The sequence below is a fragment of the Protomyctophum parallelum genome, assembly GCF_964188405.1.
Source record: "Protomyctophum parallelum genome assembly, chromosome: 18".
NCBI classification, from domain to species: Eukaryota; Metazoa; Chordata; class Actinopteri; order Myctophiformes; family Myctophidae; genus Protomyctophum; species Protomyctophum parallelum.
In genome coordinates, this window is record NC_139716.1 from 35,692,466 (window position 1) to 35,717,712 (window position 25,247).

The following is a 25,247-nucleotide window of genomic DNA, read 5'->3' on the forward strand; positions in this document are numbered from 1 at the left end:
TTCTTTGTCAGGCATGCCCAAATATGGAGTATATGCAGACGTCAGAATGATGTCAGAACAGGCCAGCTCCATACGTATATAGACCCTGGGCAGAGCGCGGGCAGAGGCCTTTTTGGGGCGGTTTTCGACAAGCGTTTGTCCGACCGACTCGACACCGGCCACTGCGGTGGTGTGTCGAATTTGAGCGGTTTGGGCGAACGGTTCTCAAGTTATGTGGATTACACACAGACAGACAGACGTACAGAGACTTGGTGCATTTATAGATGGAATGGCATTGGGAGCTTGTACTGTAGATCTGCTATTTTCACTACTTTTGTGCAACCCTCCTGTCCTGTATGATGAAGTAGTGCATTAATTCACAAAATAAAAATATGGAGATATTGAGGTTTCTGCCTGACGGCAACAATAGGCTATGCATGTTTAAAGGACCACTTGACCACTTTTCAACCTATCTTCATATAATTGGTCCTCATAAAGATCATGATAAAATAAAATAAAAATTAAATCTTTCTACTTAGCCTGTGTGGTTGGAGACACTCTGCTGCGCGTCATGTCTCACAACACCTCTCAGCCAATATAAAATACAAGGTAACCTCAAACCTAGTGGCTTATTGCTTTATTTTAAAACATTACCACCAGCACAGTTTAGTAAAGTGCTGTTGTGCAATTAAAAAGTGAAATTACATCATGTAAAGTACAACCATCTGATGTGCAGGTCACAGGGAGAGGAAATAGCAATTCCATCTGATGATCCCACAGGGATGTACGTTCTCTCAGTCCCAGGAAGGGAAAACAGATCATAGTCTGCCCCTTTAGGCAGTTGTCTTTTCCAAAGGAAACACTGTGTGCGTGCGTGCTTGCGTGCGTGCATTTGACATTGACCCAACCAGACCAAAGGAAATAATTTCATTTTGTTGAATGAAATAAATCCTGACTTAAGTGCAGATCAACCATTCACAACAACTCACTCAAATAATACAAAACTTATGTTCCATATATATTTTTCGAAATATTTCATCATCAGTGTCAAATATTTAACGTTATAAAACTATACCTGCTTTAAAGAAAATCCATTTTATTCACAAGGAAAATATTGTAATATGATTTGTACAGCCTCTGACCGGAAGGCACTGCAGAGGGTGGTGAAAACTGCCCAACGCATCACCGGAACATCTCTCCCTGTCATTAAGTCCATCTATGACAGTCGGTGTCTGAGGAAGGCTCACAATATCATCAAAGACCCCTCTCACCCCCCCCCCATAGTCTATAGTTAGTTTAGAACACTTTCTTCTTCCTTCTCTTATCATTATTTATATTACTTATTTAAATAACTACCGTTACTACTGTAATTAATGTATCCTCCTTGCTGACTGTTTGCACTATTGGTGAGATGCGAAAATACTTTTCGCTGTGCTGTACTTGTACTGCACATTGACATTAAATTGAATCTCATCTCATCTCTCATGATTTAATCGTGATTTTTTTTCACATGTCAATAGTCCCGAGAGGACACAACACGTGGAAGGAACACGTTATTCCAACCAGTTCCTTTCCCCTCCATCAGGCGCCCCGGCTGGCCAGGATTACTGCATGTTTTTTGTGAGGGTACACAGGACAACATGCAAACTCTACACAGAAAGGCCCTTTTGCCAAATTTAACCCAGGTCTTTCTAGCTGTGCCCCACTGTGGTGTCCTGCATTCTGTGGTGCCCTGCATTCTGTGGTGTCCTGCATTCTAGAAACTAGCACAACCACTGCACTCCCACAGAATGGGACAGGGAGGGAAGAGAGCATTTTCTCAAAACCTCTTGCAAAACAGTACACTTAATGTCTGTAGTTGTGACTTGTTATGAAGCATGCACATTCATACAGGCATATGGCCATTTGTGCCAAGCGCCATTTAGCGGTATCTTCAAAACACTTTTTGCTACTACTCCAGACAGATTTTGTCCAAAACTCACATAAATTGGGCCTCATTAGCTGCATGGGCATACAGCAGATTTGGATTCGGTTCAATTCAATTTTATTAAAGTGTCAAATCACAAGATGAAGACACTTTACATGTAGAGCAGAGACCCAACAGAGATCCCCCCCGGAGCAAGCAATTTTGCATCATTCAACATGTGTGGTATAAATTTACAAGATTTAACTTCAGCACTAAATAAGCACAATTTCAGAAATTCTGAAATCTCCAAACAGCTGAAAAGATGACATTTGAAAAGAAAGGAACAGTACAAATACAACCTCACGGACGAGAGATAATGGTCAATTCATGGCAGTAGGCTGCAGAGGCGTATACTGTACATGTATGTGTCCGAGTATTATAATGATTGGGCATGATTGTGACTGTCTTTCACATAGGACATCCTCCTTCCCCAAGTCTCACGGCCTGCCTCGCTCATATCATCTCCAGGGAGGACCGGTTGTCCCCAGTCACCAGACATTTCTAATTCGGACATATTATATAATGAGGTTCCAAGGTTTAGAGGTATAGTTGGTCCTTTAAACTAGGAGGGGACAGAAACCGGTTACTTTTGCATTTAGTCAGTTGCATCATTTATCTGATGAAACTCATCTGTGATGTTAGAATCACAACCCTCATAACATCCACAACGTCACCCAAACCCGAACAAACCACAGCCCACAGCCATTTCATCTAAATATTAATTTTATTTTAAATATTAATGTTGTTGTCATGTAAATTAACTGTTCACAGTTAGGGTGTCTGGAGTTAATTGTTCAGTTTCTAGACCATGTTGTGGCGCCTTTTACTGTTCCAACAAGCTAACTCCTACCCCAACATGCATGTATGCACACAAATGCATCCTATATTACAATCCCCGTAGGATCGCCTGCTCACACCGTGGATGTTCACAATCGCGTGGAACTTCCGTTTATGCCACTGCTCTGACGTCACTCACGTTACCTCTGCGTTTTCAGCCGAGCTTCTGCAGTTTCCATTTCCATGCTGCACTTGCAGCTTCCGTTTCTCAGAAACAGGAACTGGACTGTTTTTTTTTTTTTTTTTTATTATATTTTTTCCCTTTTTTGTAAGCTAGATGTCAGCGTACCGAAGACACGTGAACCCGAGTCTAGTATATACAATCTACTAAAGTAACAAACTCAAGATTAAATCAAATAAAAACGAATGCAAAAATTCAAAAAAAAAATAAGAGTCAATGTTGTTCCATTTTTAGACTAGTTAAAATAACTATGGGCTAAGGGTTCACTTTGTTCCAAATGGTCTATTTGGTTCCATTTGAATTTAGTCATTTAGATGAATGGCTGGATTGGAGATCCATTCCACACATGGAGCACCAGGATGAGCTACATATGCACAGCACACTGACCATCTGGACATCTGATACGAGTCATACGACTGATGCAACACCATGAAATAAATGGGAAGTCTGCTCTCCGCTGTTGCCCCTATGGGGTGAGTGGTTGAAGATGGATGGATGGATGGATGGATGGACGGATGGATGATGCAACAGCATGAAACCGATTCTTCTCACACATACGATAGTACATCAATACACCAGTAAGTTCACAAACGTTCTCATAAAAGGACCCCATTATATGTTTGGCATATCCTCATCCGAAAATATTTTGTGCCAGGGAGGAAGCCCCATGGGCCATTATAACTCCAGCCGTGGTCAGCAAGATCGACAAGTCGGTTTGGCCTTTGGACCACACTGGGCACTGCCGTGCCAAGTCAGTGTATGAGTCTTCAAGACCCCCCCCCCAATCAAAAATGACTGCATATTGTTCTTATTGCCATCCTGCTTGGTCCCACCTTATCGCTACTTGCAGCTATATTTATTATTATGCCTAGTATTATTCTACTAATTGCAGAAAATCCGCAGAACGTAATTCTGAACAGAATACAGTTGCTACACACATGCATGCATGCAGGCAGGCAGGACCCAGATCAATATTACCATATATAGAGAGACTATACATTTTGAGGGGAGGGACTTTTCAGAGAGAGGTGTGACCGTTTGTTCATTATAAATAAAAGGCCTCCTATAATGTATAGCTTTATACATACTGAGAGACGTAAAACATGCATTTTGTGTTTTGTGTTTGTGTTGTGGTGTCCCTCTCCAGGGGGACAGAGGGACAGACATGGACAGAGGACAGCATGGATGGACTGGAGCTGGGCCAAGAACAACCAGGTACTATTTGACATCCATCGTCATGAGAGAAGAGGCTTATTTCCACAGACACTAGACACAAGATTTCAGATTATTATCTCTTTATCAAGACAATAAATAATGTTCAAAGTTGGACATATGACACACTCCGTTTCGAGCATGTGCGGATCTGCTACTTTTGGTGCTTTTGTGTGATGCTGTATCAAGTAGGGTGTTTATTTACGGGAAAAAAGTTGTGTCTGCACTTATGAGACCGGGAGGTCAGGGTTAGATCCCTGGCCAGGTCATACCAAAAACTCTGAAAAATGGGACCTCCCTGCTTGGCACTCAGCATTAAGGGTTGGATTGGGGAAAGTCCCTGCGACATACTAGCGTCATATCCAGGTGGTGTACTTGTACAGTACATCAAGCTGCCTCACGCTACAGAAACAGGAGATAGGCATTAAGCTCCTGCCTTATGGGCCTCATGGCTCAGCAAGGATTACTACACTCTAGCATCACGATTTTCCACCAGTGGTTCTAGGTGGTCCCCAAATGACGGGGACCACCTAGAACCTACACAATTAGAGATCAATGTCTGCCTGTTATCTCTGCTATAGGTACAACATCAATACAGCATGGAAATATGGATAAAATCTTATCTTATCCAACGACAACATTCAAAGTGTTGGGTCTGAGAGGCTATTGTACCTTAAGAGTTGAAAACCACTGCTCTACACTCTACAGGACAGAAAGGAGCAGCGATTACAGGATCCACCCAGGGGCCATCAGACACTTTATCCTTCCTTTCTGAGCTCCAGGTAAGCTATACTGTGGAAGCTCGGCCAGCTCCTGAAAAATGCTGACTGTGTATGTATATCACTTCATGTTGTATACAGTAAAGCACTTTGTGAGTCTCTGTGAAAAGTGTTATACTGTATGCTATACTGCCCAGGTTTTGGTCACGAGTCCATTCACGAGTAAATATCCCCTTATTATTATTTCCTACATTTAGTTTTTCATTTTAAATATCAAACAAATCAAAGAATTTCATTAATTGATAGAATTGAGGGGCAGTTAGTGCTTGAAAAAAATTGAAAGTCCATTGACCACTTGAACGCTGGCTGTAAGAGGGAGGGCAGAATCCATTTCTTGCGACAGACCGTCAGTCGTTACGCACCGTCGGCCGGTCTTTTTATAGGTCGGCCGGTCGGTCCGAATGCAATTTTAGCGGCCGACGTATTTCACGTCGGCCGGCCGGTGCAATGGGTCGGCCGGTCCGTATGTGCGTCGGCCGGTCAGTGTTTACGTCGGCCGGTCAGTTTTTACGTCGGCCGGTCAGTATTTACGTCGGCCGCTCCGTGTTCACGTCGGCCGGTCCGTAAACAAAAACAAAAAAATGTTTACTCTTGTCGCTGTGCATGATAGTGACAATTCATCCGAACTTCACCCTTGGACAGGAGTTCCTGTGGGGTGATGCCATGCTTCAGAGAGTGGCCCGTGTCAGTGTGAACCTGGACTCTCCCCTCACTCTGGGCTCCGGTGAGACACTGGGCCTGGCACCAATCATCAACTCCTCCACTCCAATGCTAATGTCCTCCAACCTTATGGTTAGTAGGCACTTTTTGCCATTTTCTTTCTTTACTTTGTTTAATAAATAAATAAAATCATATTATTTTAACTTCATTTTTGAGGGGTGCTAGCCCCTCCTATATCCAGCATTTGGTGTGTATGCACAAACTTTGTCCTACACAAACATTAATTTCCCAATAAATAGATAATGTTACGTCTTAGTGTCTGAGCAAATAGACATACATGTAGGGCTCAATTTTCCTCACCGCTTTTCCCTAAACTTCTTTGCCTTTTTTACTATTTTGAAAAACATGTGAGCATGTAGACTGGCCATTTTAACTATTCAAAATATTTAAAAAGGCAAAGAAGTTTAGGTATAAGGGGTTTAGCGGTGACGAAAATGGAGCCCAAAGGACTCCATTTTAATTTGCCTTTTTTTTTACTAGGTATTTTGATAAACATTTTTGAATAGTTCAACTAGCCAATTGATGTTGAGAGCTTGTAGACTGGCCATTTTAACTATTCAAAAATGTTTTTCAAAAGAGTAAAAAAAGGCAAAGTAGTTTAGGGATAAGGGGTTTAGCATGGACGAAAATAGAGCCCATGCATGTTTTACGTCATGATGATATGTGGAGCCTACCTACATAATTGTGATGCCACCGTATATATTGTGATGTCATATGATATCAGCTTGCAGCAAGTTTGTTTTTGCCCTCGATCAACCGGAATAAATAGCATAGCATTGATGGTACAGTGGTACTCAAGTAATACAATGTGTCATCTGTTCAGGTGATAGACTTAACCTGACTCCGCCAGATGGGGGCGGTATTGATTCACAACTTCATAACACACTAACACAGCCTCCATGTTGCAGCGTTCAAAGTATGGGTTTTATGGCTAAGTCTCCCATTGTCTTAAGGCAGCCAATCGTGAAAAACGTGTCCACTACAGTCGTCTTTAAGGTTGTCTTTACAGCTCTGCAAGCTGATAAAATGACCAATAACAATAGTCATATTCAATAGTATATGCAACATAGGCTATACAAAATAAACAATAAACAATATAACAATAAAGACATATTATGTACTTCATAAGGTGCAGCATGTGGAACTGGCCCTGCCTGCCGTTCTGCTGGATTTGCTCCGACACAGACTGGTGGAGGCCATGGACCAAATAACACAGGTGAAAAACGTTTAGCCAACTTTAGTAAATTAGTATATTTCAAATATAATGTAAATGTAAAAGATTATTAAATGTATATACTTTCAATTTGTGAGATTAATTTTAAGTATAGGCTTATTCCAGGTATACTTTTTTAAATGTTCCAATTTAACATAGTTTACAGACAAAGTATACTGGTACTCAAGTTAGCCTAGCATGGCCAGACTAATATCACTGCGTAGAAATTAGTCTGGAACTTCGGTGTGGAAGATATTTCCAAGGGGTGGTTACAAACAGATTCCAACATCACAGCAAAAAAGTCTCACTTTCAGTGGGCTCTGATTTGTGGTGTGCGAAATATAAGTGCCAGAATAATCTCCCCAAGGATTATTTTTTTCCTGTGGCAGATTTGTCTGGTTTCCAGGCTATATAAACAGCGTGTAGTTCACTAACATGGAAGCCAACTTATTTGACTTCATTACAAGCATGTCCGGCGAGGACCAACTGGCCATCTTCGCTTTGACTGGCAGTTCTGCCTTGGTGCCTTGGCAAATGTCAAGGCACCGGACTGTATACTGTTAACTCTATCCTTACTGGCCTGTCGGCATTTGCACACGTCTTCCACTTCTGCGCTCCCTCCATTGGCTCACAGTTACAGCCCGCACATAGTACAAAGCAACCAAAGGTATGGCACGTCCCATATCTTCAAAGCCTGATCCAACCCCTGCACTCAGATCAGCTAACACAAGGAAGCATCCTAGACTATCTCCCTTTTTGCTCTAACTCCACATTGCAGTTAGAACTGCAGACTCACTCCTAATCTTCCGCCGTAATCTGAACATCAGATCAGCAGCATGCAATGTAACTCCATTCCAACCCAGTAACGAGTTACTTTTGACAAAATAGTAACATTATTAGTGATATTATTACTCAAAATATATTATTAATATATGAATTCCTGGAAAAATGTAATATTACTAGTAAAAAGTTACTTTAGTTACTTTCCAACACTGATGGTTCAAAGAATATGATTATTGGCATAATGGCAGAAAGTTTAGAATATTTTGCAGTCCCATTTAAAAATTTCACAAGATCGTAACGTGTACGTTCTCCATAATGCAATTCCAAAGATGAAAGCTGTGTTTACCTCAAGAATGAATGGCCGATTGGACCACACCCCGAAATAACCATAATGTGTGTCTGAAAATAAATTAAAAATAAATAACATGCCGACGCTGCTTAATTCAGTGATTGACCATTCAGAATCAAGCATTCAACCAAGCCGTGTAATGCAAAACAAATAAATTACATTCTTCAAAAAGTATAATTTCTGTGTAATATGTTTTTATCCGGTGGGTAACAGGTGATGAGGGAGGAGGAGGCAGGTCACATGCTCATACAGAAACTACACAGGCTCAAAGCACTAAGTGATTTTCCTATGGATGGACCAGCAACAGGTAAGCAATACAGAGATACCTGCCGCGTGCGTGCGTGTTTAACCCAACTCATAATTCAAACACCTTCAAGATTTTTAAAAAATGGTAAGAATGCAGATGGAGGCCTACAAGCTCGCAGTGCAGCACTGTGAGCTTTGTAGGCCTATAGCCTAGTGTAGTGTGTGTGTGCGTGCGTGCGTGCGTGCGTGTGTGTGTGTGTGTGTGTGTGTGTGCCGTCATATGTGATATAAACAGTGCTGTCTATGTCCAGGACAGTCAGAGTTTTGTGAAGAGGTGGAACATATAAATCAATAACTAATTTCCATCTAATTTCTCTCTCTGTGTGTGTGTGTGTGTGTGTGTGTGTGTGTGTGTGTGTGTGTGTGTGGTACTGTATAGGAGAGAGCCAGTACCGTGCTTTTCTGCTGCTGAAGGCAGTGCATACGGCCATGCACTTGCACAAGGCGGAGAAAGGGCCGCGGGTGAAAAGGGCAGCAGGGCAGCAGCAGGGTGACCCAGGGACTTCCAAACTTTGCCGACTGCACAGCCTGGACATGGACCTCACCTCGTTTGTTGTCTCCCCACCTTCCTACGACATCAAGAACTGCTACGGGCTGTGTTCCTTCCCCTTGCGGAACACCAACGACCATGCTGTCCTCCTGAACTCTGCGATCAGCGCTGGCAAGGACGTGGGACGTGCCTTGTGTTGTGTCCCTGTGAAATACAGTGCAGGCAACAATGTGATGGATTTGGAGCACGGCGATTTCGTTTTTAAATCCCTGTTAGTGGCAACCGAGTGTGGATGTCGCTAAATAATGGATGAATAGCTTTCGACCCTACAAATCCTTGCAGTGTGTCTCTCAGCAGAAACACATTTTAACCACTTGAACTCATATTGTCATATGTTTGCCTCTACATTTCGGGAGTTAAATCAGTTTAATCCTGTTTCAATTATTTGTAGCGCATGTTTAGTTGTGTAGTCTCACTATAGTATGATGATGATGACTTGTGATACGGAGAACTGATACCATTGTACCTTGATAGAATATGCATGTTTCAGCTTTCTTTTCAAGTTTTATTCAACTTAGTAAGAAATGTAAAGCTAAAGCACCTCTGTGTTACACTGCCACAGCATGAATAAATAACTAAGTACATTTACTTAAGTACACATCATTTTGAGTGCAAATTTGAGTTATTTCATGTTCAGGTTCAGGTTTATTTGTCATGTGTATAGTTACAGAGTATAAATACAATGAAATTTATTTTGCTCAGAGCACTCTCAGTCTTACACATAGGACATAAACAAACTATATATAGTGCAAGAAAAAGACAAAAAACTGAAAAGAAGTGACAAAATGCATCACATCACGACACATTGTGAGCTTGTAGATCTGCTATTTTCTAAAGATTTTATACATTTGAATACTTGAGAGAAATGAGACATTCTGAGTACTTTCTACTTTTGGTACTTTTTGGTACATTTCATCCCAAAAACCTTTAAATCCGGACATTAACTAGTAGTACTGTAACTGATTAGTTTGATTATTTCTACATTGCAGTATTGCAAGTAAAGTAAGTAAGTAAAGCATGTGAGTAATTGTTCCACAACACTCATTAAAGGCTCAGGGCTCACTGAAATGATCATTATTTCACAGTAAAATATCATTGAGAGCCTAACGCTGTTGTGCAGACTTTTCTTTTTTGATGGTAACTCAAAGAGGCAATTTATTGGATTGTAAACAATACTGTATGAGCTCAGAAAAGTTATAATCATTTTTTACTTTTAATTTTTTTAAGTTTTAATTCTTTTTAGAGTTGGTTTGCTAGTTTTTATTCATTTTTATTTAACGCTTAGTTAGTTTATTTCATACTTTGGGTTATTTTTCAGGTGCAGGATTAAAAAGTCAGAGTAAGTAGGCCTATTCATTATGTAATAAAAAATATATTCAGTTACTGTTGGTAAGTCCTAAAGTGAGTGAAGGGCCACACATTGGACTATTGAATACTATTCATGCTAAAACTGGAGGGATGAATTTGTGGCAGACTACTTTATAATAGTGTCAACTATTTAATTACATTTACTAAAAACATAGAGCTGATCTACAAGCTCAAGTTGTTGTGAGCTTGTAGATCTGCTATATTTGGTGAAGAGACTTGGGGATATATCTTGCCACCCCAATACTACTTATCCATAATTATATTTGCCATGCACTATGGTTACATTTGTGGCCTCTAATGCATACCAAACCTGGGTACTTTAAATATTGGTTCCCAACCTTTTCATACAAGTACCACCTCAGAATATATTTGGCTCTCCAAGTACCACCATAATAACTGCCTTTTTTGTTCCATTCCTAAGCCAATAATGCTGCTGCTCTGACAAAACTCTGTTTCACTAATCAGCACAACTGATGATATTTCTAATGTGGTTAATCCGTTCTCCAATCTTCTATTAACGGCTAGGTGTGCTGTCATGCTCATTTCAGCACGGCTGGATAGCCTATTTCAACCAATTGCTTGGTCATATAAATATAATGGTAATATAAATCTTTCATTCCACTTCCTCCTTTTTTGGGCGCCTCCTCTGTGTACCACCAGAGGGGGCTCAAGTACCACCAGTGGTAGTACGAGTGGCTGCTTTAAATGAACAAAAGCTAGACCATCCAAATCAACTTTCTTGTATGTTCTCTGGTTGTAATTATTTGTACATGTAGGCCAGGGGTGCCTACTAGCAGTAGATCAAAACGGCTGTGCAGGTAGATCACATGACATGACCCTAAAGATATATATATATATATATATATATATATATATATATATATATATATATATAAAAAATTGGCTTCTGCCACTCATTTTGATTGAATGACAATCAAAAAGGGTCTGTCAGCTCAAACCCACAGTGCAATATTTTTATTTCAAGAATGTTGCTGTGCACAAAAGTCCGTAGCATTACAAATTAAATGCAAAAACAAAAACCTACCCCCTTTATTTCCCATCCCAAGTGCATTTGTCTTATATGTAACGCCAGCTCTGCTAATCCAATGCCCCCTCACCCTCAGGTACATATTTGAACTATTTTCAGCAATGGTACAATAGTTATTTCGGTGGGTAGATCTTATTGAGCTGGTCATTTTGAAAGTAGCTATCAAGTAAAAAGTGTGATCACCCCTGATATAGGCTAATAAAGGTGGTATCAGTCATTCAGTGGGGGATCCCCTGGAACACCCTCAACAACCCCTGTAGTGTACAGTATGGGCTGCCTATCACAAGTGGCATTATGTGAGGTTCAAATGTATTCTCCTTGGCAGGCCTTTGAAAACATATGGCGCCATCTTCTGGCAGAACGGAGAACAATGGAATGCATTGCATACAAAATGGCATAACACCACATTTGCACATAGATATTAAAAAAATAGATGCCTCATTGGCCGCTGCAGTTCGTTGGAGCCATATGTGTCAAAGGAGGGGCCGAACAATTCACACTGGGGGAGGAAGTACGCCGGAAGTGTGGAAGGCACTGTCACTCAAGTGACTACTGGCCGATCACAGCGCATCTTTTCTGGGACTTATCAGACCCGAACATGCGCTCTGTGACGCAGGCTCATACTTACGCGGTGCTTTGCGCCTACCTTTATATGTCGGGGTGCATACTTAGTTTAGACTAGTCATTGGTTAAGGTTAGGTTTAGGTGTGCTGTGTGCTGTATGATTCATACTCCTATTTTACTGCTGTAGTGCCGAAATGATTTCGGCTCGTCAGAAATTTTCAGTAGCACCGAAGAGCCAACTTTAGGACGGTATTTGAGGTTCGCGCGCTCGCATTTCCTGGGCCACTCGTCGTTCTGAAAGGGGGAGGGACTCTAAAATAGGAGTATGAATAGCGCCTTAGGGTGAGGGTTTGAGATAGGTTGTAGTTGTAGGACTAATGGCTGGTCTAACCAATGGCTGGTCTAACCATAGCTCTGATTCATACCCTTCCTGATACGATTCTGCGAATTTCTGCCCTCCAGTAAGGCTATGGGGCAAACGGGGTTACATCTCAAATCGAAATCAGACCAGCCTCTCCTCTTTAGTGGAAATCTCACGAACGTTTGACCTACTCACCAATACAAACACGGGTTGTGTCAATAGAAAGCCTACTTTCCTTAGTGGAAGCACTCTGAGCCCCCCACCACACATATAAACGGTACTTTTTGGCCAGAAAGGGATTATTTTCCACCGGAGGAAAAATATTCTCTATGAGGCAGTTCTCTGGGCAATATCAGTAGAGGGCGTAACTAAAAATGAGTATGAGTAGAGTAACTAAAAATGTTTTTTTTTCCGGTGGAAACAAAATCCCCTTTTGGCCAAAAAGTACAGTTTATACGTGTGGTGGGGGGCTCAGAGTGCGTCCACTAAGGAAAGTAGGCTTTCTATTGACACAACCCGTGTTTGTATTGGTGAGTAGGTCAAACGTTCGTGAGATTTCCACTAAAGAGGAGAGGCTGGTCTGATTTCGATTTGAGATTTAACCCCGTTTGCCCCATAGCCTTACTGGAGGGCAGAAATTCGCAGAATCGTATCAGGAAGGGTATGAATCAGAGCTAGTCTAACCAATGACTAGTCTAAACCAAGTACTGTCTAAACTAAGTATTAATTATTGTCATTCAATTCATATTTTGCGCCCCTGTGAATGTAATGTTGATAATTTGATCATTATCACTAATAGGCCTAATCAAATTAAACAGACAAAGCTGGTCACCAAAACAACAAGCATATAGATGGCTGCAACGGTACCAGTACAGCTCAACTATACACTGACAAACTGACTGTATAAGTCAACAAGTTCATATGACCAGTGAATGGAAGCAAGCAACTATTATTATTGCTCCCATTTGCTTCAAATTGCTGTAACATAGGCTACATACAGTAGCGATCAGATTATTTGCAGCAATTAATTATCCAGAGTTGAGCAATGTACAGTACTGTGTGCACTGCACTGTAGCCTAGCAGCCTCTTAACTGTTGTCATATTAAAATAGTAGCAGCACATCATTAATATATTTTATTTGGTTGGATATATATTCCAAGGTTGTATTATACATTATACACAGTAGGCTATTTGTTGACTAGTGGGAGACAAACAGTATAGCCTAGCCTACAGTAGACCACAACAAAACACTGCAGCAGATAGCAAAATAAATCTACAATGTTGAATAGGCCTAAATCTTTTTTTGATTGAAATTGTTGATAGCTACAGTATAAGAAAATAAATTCATGTAATCTGGTGTTCATGTAAAAGGTCTAACTGTAGCCTACAACATGGAACAAAGTGTTCTTATAATGTATAGCCTAGCAATACTATCAATCATTTATTTATCTGGCATATCGTGCTCCCAATCCAGTAGGCCTATATGTTGTTGTTGAAGAACCACCACGAACCAACTTCCAACCAGTGTGTTTCATAAACTTACTTGTGTAGGCTACATTTTGCCCCCTTCCTCCTCCTCCTTTCTTTTTTCACCCTTTTCTTTGTGGGAATTGGGTTGGGGTTGCGATTTGGATCCATATTTAACGTTAGTTTAGTTTTACTTTTTGTTTTGTCGAAATTAATCAATCTATATAGCCTTCTTTCTCTCTTTCCTCTCGTCTCCACCACACTCGTCCACGGTCCACACGTCGTGTTGTGGATTTGTGGTGCGCTGATGAATGGGCGGGCCAGAACAGTACAAGTGCCAAATTAAATCAACCAATTACGCGTGATTTCTAGTCCGGAAAGAAAACGTTGATTATAGACCCTCATTTTGACAAATCTCCAGCAGAAAAGGCACGTTGCTTTACTAAGGAAAGAAAGTAATCACTTGCAAGGAAAGAACGTAGCGCCTCATAAACATGTCTACAGTGGATTTTATACTGGAACAAACATTTTGAGGATAGAAAGAGGATAATTCAAGCTTTTTGTACAGTTGCAATGTTGGTGAGTTTGACAGTGTAATACAATCAGATAGGACTTTTCTGTTTGTTTGGATGAATGGGCTGTCAATGGGAAGTTGTACCTTGTTAGCACCCTGACATTAACTTATGATTAAAGGACCACTTCACCACTTTTCAACCTATCTTCATATAGGTCCTCACTAATAATCATGATAAAATGTCACCAGTGACATCCTCGATGGGGAATCCAAGCTAATAGAAACTGCAGGCTTTCTAGCCCTGAAAAGTTGCAATACGAAAATGGAAGCTATCGTTCTCACGATAATACAAATCTAAACATTTTTGTAAAGTTGGTCATTCATGGCCTACTAGTGTGCAACAAGCAAGTATATGCACTCGACAGAGTGCAGTTCTAGTTTATGTTAGGTTCTCTAAATGAATTGGACCTGTGAAATAGTTGAGTGTTTGTATATCTTGTATTCCTTTAATGTATATAATGTGGAAGAATTGCTCATATAGTTAGCCGTGTGGCGAGTTAACTAATGACCACTTACTTAATTAGAGGATGGTTTGCCCTACCTATTTAAGAGCAGGATTGCTGCAGGTGGAGGCAGTTCAGTCTCACTTGAGGCTAGGTAAGAGACAGGGGAGAACTGCCATGAGGGAAAAGCCTGTACCAGTTCCTGCTTGTCTCTTGATTGTATATAGTTTTTCACGTGTTTGTTTTGTTTTATTGGAATGTTGTTTTGGCCAGTATTATTTATTTTTTGTACTTTGTCGCTGACTCGCACTGCACTTTCAAGGTAAATAAAAAGCCTTGCCAAGCCGTGTATATCCACGGATATTTACCTAAACATGAGAGAGATGTGCCATATAAGCGCACGCACGATGATTTAATCTCTCTCTCTCTCTCCTCACATGACCATGACCATGAAATGGAAAGCAAAATACAGCACGATATAGTTTCACATGCGGCTATGCACACACCACGCATAGACTTGTTGGTTGTAGGCTATCTGACCACTATACAACAGGGACCTATAGCAAATGACTTTCCCACTCAACTCCTGTCAATCAGGGTCTGTTTTAAAGGTTTTATGACATTTTCTTTTTCTTTTTCTTTTTTCTTTTAGGTTTTATGACCTCAATTACACCCAAAAAACCTGAACTTTGAACATTCAGTGGATTTTCTGTGGTCTGAAGTTTTCTTTGGGGTTTTTTGGGCCTTTTGAGCTACAATGAAAACAGGCAACACAGTGAAACAGTGACATCTGCTGGCAAATCCCATTGACATATATGGGATTTGGCAAATCAGAGCACCTGTTTGAGCCAGAAAACCCCAGATCACAGAAAATCTACTGAATGTTAAAAGTTCATGTTTTTTGGGTGCAATTGAGATTAGAAAACCTAAAAAAAACAAGAACAATTCCAAAACCTTTTTTTTAATGTCACAATCCCTTTAAAGAAGAGATTGCTAAGGAGTCCTCAGTGTTCCAACTTGCAAAAATGCTGTTTGTGGATCATCAGTCTATATCTGTCCGCTTTATACCGCTGCACCTTGTCAGTGCGGAGAGCGCTATCCGTGGTGCAGAAACCTTTTTCCTGTTGTATTCCACTATTCCAGGAATTTCCAGAATTGTAACGTGTGAGAGATGGGATCTGTCACGGGGCAGCCCCTGCCCTTATCAAGGACCTTGCAAATAGACCACACAGTTAAGTCAACTTGATCAATAATGACAAACAGCTGGACTGGAAGTAACGGTTTTATATATATTTTACACATGACATTTTTAGTAATTAACACAATGGTTGAAAGAGTTTTAAATGTTTATTTGTATTTATTGACACTGAAGTTGCATTGGTATGTCTGTCACCATGTCTTCCCTCTGCAGTGCTGGCACTCCTCTTTAGATTGGAGGGTGCCAAGTACTGTAGAGGAGGAGGGGTGTTTGTTCCTGTCTGTATTATGTTTGGTCTTGTTACTAGTAAATAACAAGTACTTGCGCACGATATGTTTTAGTGTCGGGAGGATTAAAGGTAATGCTCCTATGTATACATGTATGTATTCACAAACACAAGTAGTCATTACTGAGATTTGACAGTTTGTAGCGGTCGAAAGTACTCTGCTTGCGCACTAGTAGGCCAGTGTGCAACAAGCAAGTATGCACTTGACAGAGTGCAGTTCTAGTTGTCAATGCGTTTAAAAAACAAACATTGAACTAAAGACAAACATTAAACCTGTGTATATAGGAGGGGCTAGCACCCCTCAACAAAACATCTGCAGGTTTTTAAATTACGGGTGAAATAGATACGCCCTGCCCTGTTGGCAAACATTGATGCTTCATGCCTAGTTGGCATGCATACACACACATTGATGTCCATTTCTCGGCTGGCGTGCAGACACACAGACAGGAGGATTAAAGAGCTAAGACTAATGGCGGACAGGCTTTAGCACACAGCATGTAAACTCCATGGCTTGATGGGGGCTTATAATTCTGTTTTGGTCGGCCCCCAGTGACAGATTAGCAGAGCTGAGCTGCTCTTGGCCAGGGGCCCCGATACGACGAGCATCGGTGGATGGATGCTGGATGGATGGGACCACCATCAGTCATGCAGCTGGCAGTGGTGGAAAAAGTTGTCAAAATGTTTTACTTAAGTAAAAGTATCAATTCCACAATGTAGAAATAGTTCCAAAAGTATAATAATCATCACGCAGGAAAAGTTTTCAAAATGTATAAAAACATTTTGAAAATCGAGTAAAAAGATAAATATTTGCCTCTGAGATGTAGTGGAGTAAAAGTAAAATTATTGACATTTGGATCGTAAAGTTAAAGAAATCATACTTGAGTGCATGTATTTAGTTCCTTTACACCACTGGCAGCTGGGCTTGGCTGGATTCCTCTCATGGAGGAGTACATGATATGGTCCGGTTGTCACTGGACCGGGAGGCATACTATGGTCGGACGGAGCATTGTTTCGAGGTGCGTTGGGGGTCGGGGTTAGGTTTAGGTGTGCTGCCCCAGGGGAGGTTAGGGTGAGGGTTTGAGGTAGGTTGTCGTTCGGACCAATGCTCTGTCGGACCAAACACATGAACCCCACTGGACCGACATGCTCATTCTCAGGCCAAACGGACACACCATGTGATGCAATCACACAAACGGTGCATGGATTTTTATGAAACAAATGCAGTTTGAAAGAGGATGATTCAAGCTTTCCCTATACAGCTGCAAGGTTGGCGAGTTTAATACAAGCATATTGTTGAGTCCGGAAATGCAATTTGGATCAATGGGATGTGAACCTAGCTGTCTTTAATGGAGAACTGGCTATATGAGTTGTACAGCTGAAGGGAGGATGGACATTGTCCAATTGTCCAGTATTATAAGTGTAGGAAGCATATTTGAATTTGGTAAGTTAAAGTGAATTTATAGATGAAAGAAACAGGACATTGCCATGCTGGCTTGTGGTGGACAGACATATACTAAATATTAGCCTACCAGAAACACAGATCAGTTGGCCCCGAGTTGCCAGTGTTGAGAGTGTATGGAACCAAATTGACCTGTAAGAGTCCATTTGTTACATGTGTTGATAGGGAATAATTATATTCTCTGTTCATATACAATCCCCCTTATTTTTCATTTTAACATGTTACATTGTGAGAGGCCGTGCAGCTGTGTACACTCCTCTGCTTTCCACTCCCCTGCCTTCTCCAAGGTCGAGACACTGCTTGGAGATCACTGCTCAAATGGGCCAGTCAACGTAACTGGTTTCAACCAGTTGCTACCCAGTATCCCAGAACTTGCCATGTCAGGCCACACCCCTTTGCTGATTTCATGTCTTTATATATACAAATGAAAGTCCATCTTTCCTCATGTTACCACAATCTCTCCTTAAGAGAGGTCATGATCTCATTACTCGTGCACGTTTTAATTACTTTATAATAAATTGAACATCATCAGACCAGACTTTTCTCTCCTTAATTTATGATGCTCACACTATGCTGAAAAGTTCCATGACAGTGTACACTCAGTTAAAGCTCCTTACAAATTAAACATTTGAGAACCACTAGCCTACTAGTTAAATAACAATCAGAACCAAACATTGTAGATCTTCTATTTTCCAAAAATCAAGTGGGCTAATCCAAAAAGTCATCAAATAAAAAGGCAATGCATTGCTCAAAAAGGGGGAAAAAGTGTATTCCTCACCCAAACTTCAACTCAGGATTCCGGAGGCCACAGCACTTTGTCCAAAAGCTCTGAATTGATGCAGAGCTCAGAAAATGTTCCTTGACCAAACCTTTCTTCTTCAGATCTAAAATCGTTCCAGCCCCACTACCCTGTGGTTTATCAATTCATGATTATGGTTTAGTATTGGCCTTAAAAGAGTGTCTTTGACAAACAAACACTCTTTTTGTTACCTAAAATGGATCCCCTTGGCCGGCATGGCTGCCTCACTTCCTGTACTTATAGCTGTTCCTGGTACCTCACTTCCTGGAATTGTTGCTAACATGCATTTTCCCCACAGCTCCCCCTATGATCAATTTCAAACCTTGTCAACAGAAAATGAATGACCATGGTCATAAATTACACAAAACAAAACATATTTTCCGTACACTACATTTCGGAGATAAATATTCAACCATATTCTAACCAATAATATCCCCTTGTATCCCAGTATGTTATGTAATTTTCTTTCAATACTCATACCAGGACAGGAAATACATGTCTTTACACATTAATGTGGCAGTGTCACAGTTGGACTCCTAAATCAGTGTTATATTCTGCAGAAAACCTGGAGATTTGACATTCAGTAATTGGATCTTATGATCATGGTGTGTTAAAAAAATTAAATAGAAAAGAAAGAAAGGGCATGGGCAAGACCGAGTCTTTGCGACATCAATATGTCTGTGTACGGACATATTGATGACCCCTGAACAGTACTGTAGTCTGTACTGTGTTAATTTCATAGATGAAACAGAGGAGCAGAACTTGAGTAAGGTACTGGGGTTACGACTACTGTATAACAATAACTATACTAACTACTGGAACCCAGAGTAACAATGTCCATCTGGCAGTTCTTCACAGGGCTGGTTGTTCCCTATTGTGTATCGTATGTAGATTGCCTATGTATATTTATAAAGATTGCCTACATAGATAAAAAAAAATTAGCTTGAATAATTAATTAATTAATAATGAATTGAATAATTAATAATTCTTCCCATGTGTCTCTGCATGCGGCTGTCAGGTAGATGGCAGGGTTAACGCTCTGGGCTCTTCAAGCAGAAAATAATTGTGCCACAACAACCTCCAAAATGATGTATTTGACCGCATAGCCGAATCTGAAAATGTCTTGTGCCAGGGACCCCCATAAGACAATTATCCAAAATGTGTTTCTATATAGCTAAAAACAATTCTGACATGGATGCTTTCCCGGGTTTAATGCGATAGGTGAAAGAAAAAAAGAAAAGTATATAGGGAGAAAAAGGCGGGGACCTAATATACAGTACAGTATATCCCAAAAAAACATAATCACCATTACACCACTAGACATCACAGTGTAAAAAATAAGGCGGTGAACTTAAAAAATGTCCAAGGCAGTTCAGTTCAATAGAAAATCTTTTATTAATCCATAGCAAGGAGTTTAAAAAACACACAGGTGACCAATGCGTTTTGGCCCGGAGGCCTTCATCAGGGTCCCCTAGTAATGACAGTGTCACACTGTCATTGAATAGTGCCCACAATCATCTTCACATGACATCACTTAACAGAATTCACCTTAAATTACTTATTTTGTATCAAGTACACATGCCATGAAGCTGCTCAGTAGGAGTTTGAGTCTCTTATACCAGAGAGGCCATCACATTATTTCGCTTAGAATGCGACAAAAACAAATCTCCGTTAATTCAAGGCTTCATGGCATGTGTAATTGATAGAAAATATGTAATTTTATGGGTGAACTACTCCTTTAACCCATGCGTGATTACACATTATACATACCAAATAGAAAACTGAACAATAAAATACAATACATCAGGTTGGAACACAGAACCCAAATGGGAAATTAAATAGGATCCACATAGCATCAATTGCATGACAACATACTGGCTGAGTAGCCCGCTATTAGTGAAATGGGGAGAAGTCAATGCCATCATTAATACCAGGGATTAAGGGAATGTTGTCACTTTAAGCTTGATTATCAAAAAAAAACCTTAAAGGGAAACTACCGGTAGGTACATTTAGCTTCAGCCTATTCTTTAAATATATGTATATAAATATTTTAGCCCTCATTTCCATCTACCAGCCACTATATTATTGTGCTGGGGCATTTCCTTGCAGAAAGACACATCCCTCTGGCTGTATTTTGGTTTTGTTCCACTGTTTATGTGGACATTCATCCCGTGCAGGGACGTGCTATTCTGTGAAGGGAGGGATGAGCTCAGAGCTCTTAATTGATCCCTTTGAACTTCAAAGGGGTTGTGCACTGAGAAGTGTTCTGTGCTGCGACATACCAAAGCCTACACGGGTTGTGCAGTCAACGTGCTGTGATTGGCCAGTCGCTGTGATTGACAGCCTAACCCTAACCTCAGTAAAACTATACCTAACCCTAACCTTAACCTCAGTAAACTTAACTTGCCTGGGGGCGTGCTTACAAGCACAACCAGTGTAGCTTCTGTGCTAGTTAGTGATCTCTCCGTTTGATTCCTGTCAGAGAGAGGAGGGGGGAGTGTGTTTCTACACACACAGACTTGCCTATTGTATCCCTTTAATAACCATGATTATTTGGATTTGTGTGTCCAGCTTGTAGTGTTCTGCAACGGGGTAGTTGGGATTCCCAATCGCCACTGCACATTTATACTCACCAAATCTGTCTCTAAGTCTGCGTTTAGTGCATCTAATGTAAAAGCGATCTCATCCGAAAAACTGGCTGGCTGGTTTGCGAGTAGGGATGTCCCGACACACTTTTTTCATTCCGATTCGATCCCGATACCGAATACCAGAGAATAATATTTATAGCAATACAAAAAGAAAAAAGATCTTATTTTGAAGTCCACCGACTGGGAATAGTGTTATATCGTGTTGTTTATAGCAGACTCCTCACTCAAATGTGCACTTGCAGTTTGGGCAACTTCAAAGCAAACTCCACATGCCACAACATTTTATGCCCCAACATTCTATTTACCTGCCATAGTGTCAACCCCTTGTGTCGGATCACTGGTTAGACTGGCATATTCACCGATACCGATATGACCCAATAATATCACTTTTTGAGTGGGGGCAAGCCTGAAAAAGCCAGGGAATCAGGAATACAGGTTTTAAATCAGGATCACTCTGTATAATACACTTTTATTTTATTAATATGCTTGATATCATGGGCAAATGTACTGTACTGGGTCGTAAAACAAATCTCTCCGGATGTGGAAAGACGGCCACTTTTTCAAAAGAGACTTCTCCTTTCTAAAGATTAAGCTTTGGCATAAGCATGGTTCTGTGTGCCACTTTTATAACCCCTTTGTTCTATAACCACTTATTAGTCAAAGTCATTCTGAGTCACATATTCTCCGTAGTCTCCGATGCGGTCCAAAGGGCTTGTTGGAGATAGATGACACTAGAGGGATGGAAGCTGTCTGTCCTTAGAATAGTATTATTACTTTTTTTTATACTGCCATTGGCATTCTTTGATATCCTATTAAATTAATTTCTGCTTTGCTATATTCCAAGGTCAGTCGGTTGAGTTGATGAATCGATGAGTATAATTGTTCCTCCCATAGGCCCAAGAAGAGTCCTGCATAGCTGCATGGGGGCACAGGCTCCCTCCGTCCATGGGCGTCCCACAGGCCCAAGAAGAGTCCTGCATAGCTGCATGGGGGCACAGGCTCCCTCCGTCCATGGGCGTCCCACAGGCCCAAGAAGAGTCCTGCATAGCTGCATGGGGGCACAGGCTCCCTCCGTCCATGGGCGTCCCATAGGCCCAAGAAGAGTCCTGCATAGCTGCATGGGGGCACAGCTGGCTCCCTCCATCCATGGGCGTCCCCTTCTCTTGTCTGTAAAGTTGATCCTGAAATAGAAAGACATGTTTCTGAGTGTCCATTCTGCCAATGACACAATGCAGTCACTAGGGGGCAGCATGCAGTCCAAATCTTTGCTGTAAATACCAAAAACATGGCATGGATGCACCTGGGATGGGATGTATTCCTCAGTGATGTATCCCAAGGTCATCGGGGTTTGCGGTCTCTCGAACATCATACCCCTCACTCAGGCGACCCAGCCGGGGTGATCAAGTCCCGACTTACGTCCCAGTAGCTACCCATCAGTCCCAGGCCATCAGGGAAAAACCAGAGCCACACAACCCGTTGCTCCGGAATTACTCTGCCAGGACTCTCACTCTCACCAGGCCCAGGATCTCTTTAGTTTTAGTCTATTTTTGACATTCGAACATGGGGCTAAATATGTATTTTATTTTTTACAAAATTGTATAGTGATTTTATTTATTTATTATTTACTATAGTCCTACTAGACCCCAAGAAATTACATCTGGCCACAAAAGATCACGGGATCTATTGAATCTGAAGGAGGAGGTGACAGAAGAACAGAGCCTACGACACAGTATGGCATCCCCCCAGTACTCTACCTTCACATTCAGTAGATCCTGTGATCTTTTGTGGCCAGATATAATTTCCTAGAGTCTAGTAGGACCATAGTAAATATTAATAAAGAAATAGGTTGTAAAAAAAAAAAAAAAAGCTAAAATCCTTAAACGAAAGAAAGCAGCAAAATAAAAAAAGAATTAACACTTTTCTTTTACTTTCTCTAATAACCTAAAACATAAACTTTGGTTAAAAAAAAAAGTTGTCCTTTAACATCAGGTCTTTATGGGGTAAGTGATATTTTATTAAAGCTGTGTATTCAGTTAGTAATCATTGGTTGTGAGTGCATATTTTCCAGGGGGTTTGAGATCAGTGGACTGTATTGTACATTGACCCTTACCCCAAACCACTGTGGCTCCTCCCTGATCAGCCATCGTAACCACCGAGTTGTTGTCCTAGAATAGCCATGTTCTCCTCCTTTGTAAGGTTGAATTTCCGTTGCCTTCTGGTCCCATCCTGAAAACGTTTTACCATATTATGCATTACCTTTTTTTCCCCTCTCTCTTTTCGTAATTGCATTTAAACAGGCATTGTTGATTGGAAAGAACATTGATTTGGGATTGAAAGGGCTGTAGGCTTTAGCCTGCTCAGTGAAGTTCTGGAAATAGTGTTGTGAGGATTGTACCATGCTTTTAAATGTAGATTCCTAGAACTAGAACAAATCAACTTTTGTTGATTAAAGTTCATTTGTGGTATATTATGTTAAGAAAGTCCTTTAGATAGAGCAGCCATGCAGGCATCAAAAGTACTGTACCTGATTATGTATCACCGTCTGGTTCACTGTGTGGGTCCGGTGCTGCGTTCCCGTAGCCGGTACCGGTCTCGGTCGTCCGAATGGTGTTGAGTGAAGCGTCCGCTTCCTCCTGCCCCCCCTCGTCTTCCTCCTCTTCCTCGGAAGTTTGTGGTGTTTGTTCGGTTGTCTAAAGAAACAACAAAAAACAGAAGTGATAATAAAGTGCTAATATGCAATGTGATAATGCACAACCTCAGCCAAGTCCGTTATTATCAGCTTGTTCTGAATGTACTAAAAGTGCATTCAAAAGTGAGATTTATTTTTGTTATTTATTTATTTTTAGTTTATAATTGAGTAAAAACTGCAAAGAAAAGCTGCATAACAACTTTCTTGTCCAACAAACACCTACTACCATGTGTTTATTATAGTTCAATCAATCAAGAGCATTCATATAAGATGTTAATGACAGTTAAGGATATTTCTTTTGCCTTATTTTAACCTGATTTTATACTTTGTCGTATGATGGAGTCTACAAAGCAAAGTAGGGGTAGAGGTCTTCACAGGTCCAATTTGACCGACCCATACCCAAATAGACGTAAAAAGCCGAAGCTCTTGTTGTTTACACAGTAGCGCTGCTACTTCATTACTAAAGTCACGTGACACAAGGCACGCAGGCAGCTGCCAGCCACTGGCCGGAGGAGAAAAGAAAGGGGGGTAGGAGCGGGGGTGATTGACAGCTTTGAAAGCCATTCGCCAGGTCCACTCGGTACAGGTATTAATGGAACGGTCATTTCACTGTCGGCACCCGAGACCCGAGACATAAGGTAGCAGTTTCCGACCCGGTCCTGGAGTCACTTGTTGTGGATGGAATTGGAAACGTGACCGAACTGGGTCCGAGTCGGATCCCGGGTATTTTCGGGTCTTGGATTTACCCGAAGGCTTCTAGTCGGGGATATGTCTCAGGCATATGACACGGATAAATTCAGCATTAGACTTACCTGTGTTGGGTATCACCATCCTGCCCTCTGTCGTTTTGTGGTGAGTTGTGAAGTGGCCCGAGGAGACCTGGGCGGTGAATAGACTCTTCTCTCTTCTGCCCAGGGTGGCATCTACCCCCATTGTTCTGTAGTCTGGTGCCAGGGTGGCATCTATCCCCATTGTGTTATAGTCCGGTGCCAGGGTGGCATCTACCCCCATTGTGTTATAGTCTGGTGCCAGGGTGGCATCTACCACCATTGTGTTATAGTCCGGTGCCAGGGTGGCATCTACCACCATTGTGTTATAGTCCGGTGCCAGGGTGGCATCTACGGCCATCCTGCTGTAGTCTGGTGCCAGGCGTCGGGGCATGGTTTGGGAAGGGTGTGACATGATGTGGTACTCTGCTCTCTCTGCCACCCCCAGAGACACCATGAAGGAACCCTGACCTGATGGTAGATAAACACGCAAACATTCACATCGTGACATTATAAATACCAGTGAACTTAAAATCTCACAATTCCTCCAGAATAATACCATTTTAAATGTACTGACAATTGTCATTTCGTCCTGATGAAGACCTTTCATAAGCGAAACATGTTGGCAGTTGCCTTTTAATAAAATAAAGGTTTTTTCCTCTTTTTACTCTTGAGTGACCCGTTTTTTTCTGTCTTGATTC

General features: G+C 41.2%; 1 protein-coding gene across 1 annotated transcript in view; it reads right to left on the reverse strand.

Annotated features, from left to right (window-relative positions):
• Positions 1-23,637: 23,637 nt before the first annotated feature.
• Positions 23,638-25,247, reverse strand: part of LOC310876117 (netrin receptor UNC5D-like) — a gene marked incomplete at its 3' end in the record, with an annotated part of 128,234 nt that continues 126,624 nt past the window's right edge. Inside the window, exons 11-12 of the mRNA XM_083789562.1 lie at positions 24,592-25,017; positions 23,638-23,780 (exon numbers count right to left, since the gene is read on the reverse strand). Of these exons, the coding sequence (XP_083645688.1) occupies positions 23,638-23,780; positions 24,592-25,017 (569 nt within the window). The remainder of the gene's footprint in view (positions 23,781-24,591; positions 25,018-25,247) is intronic.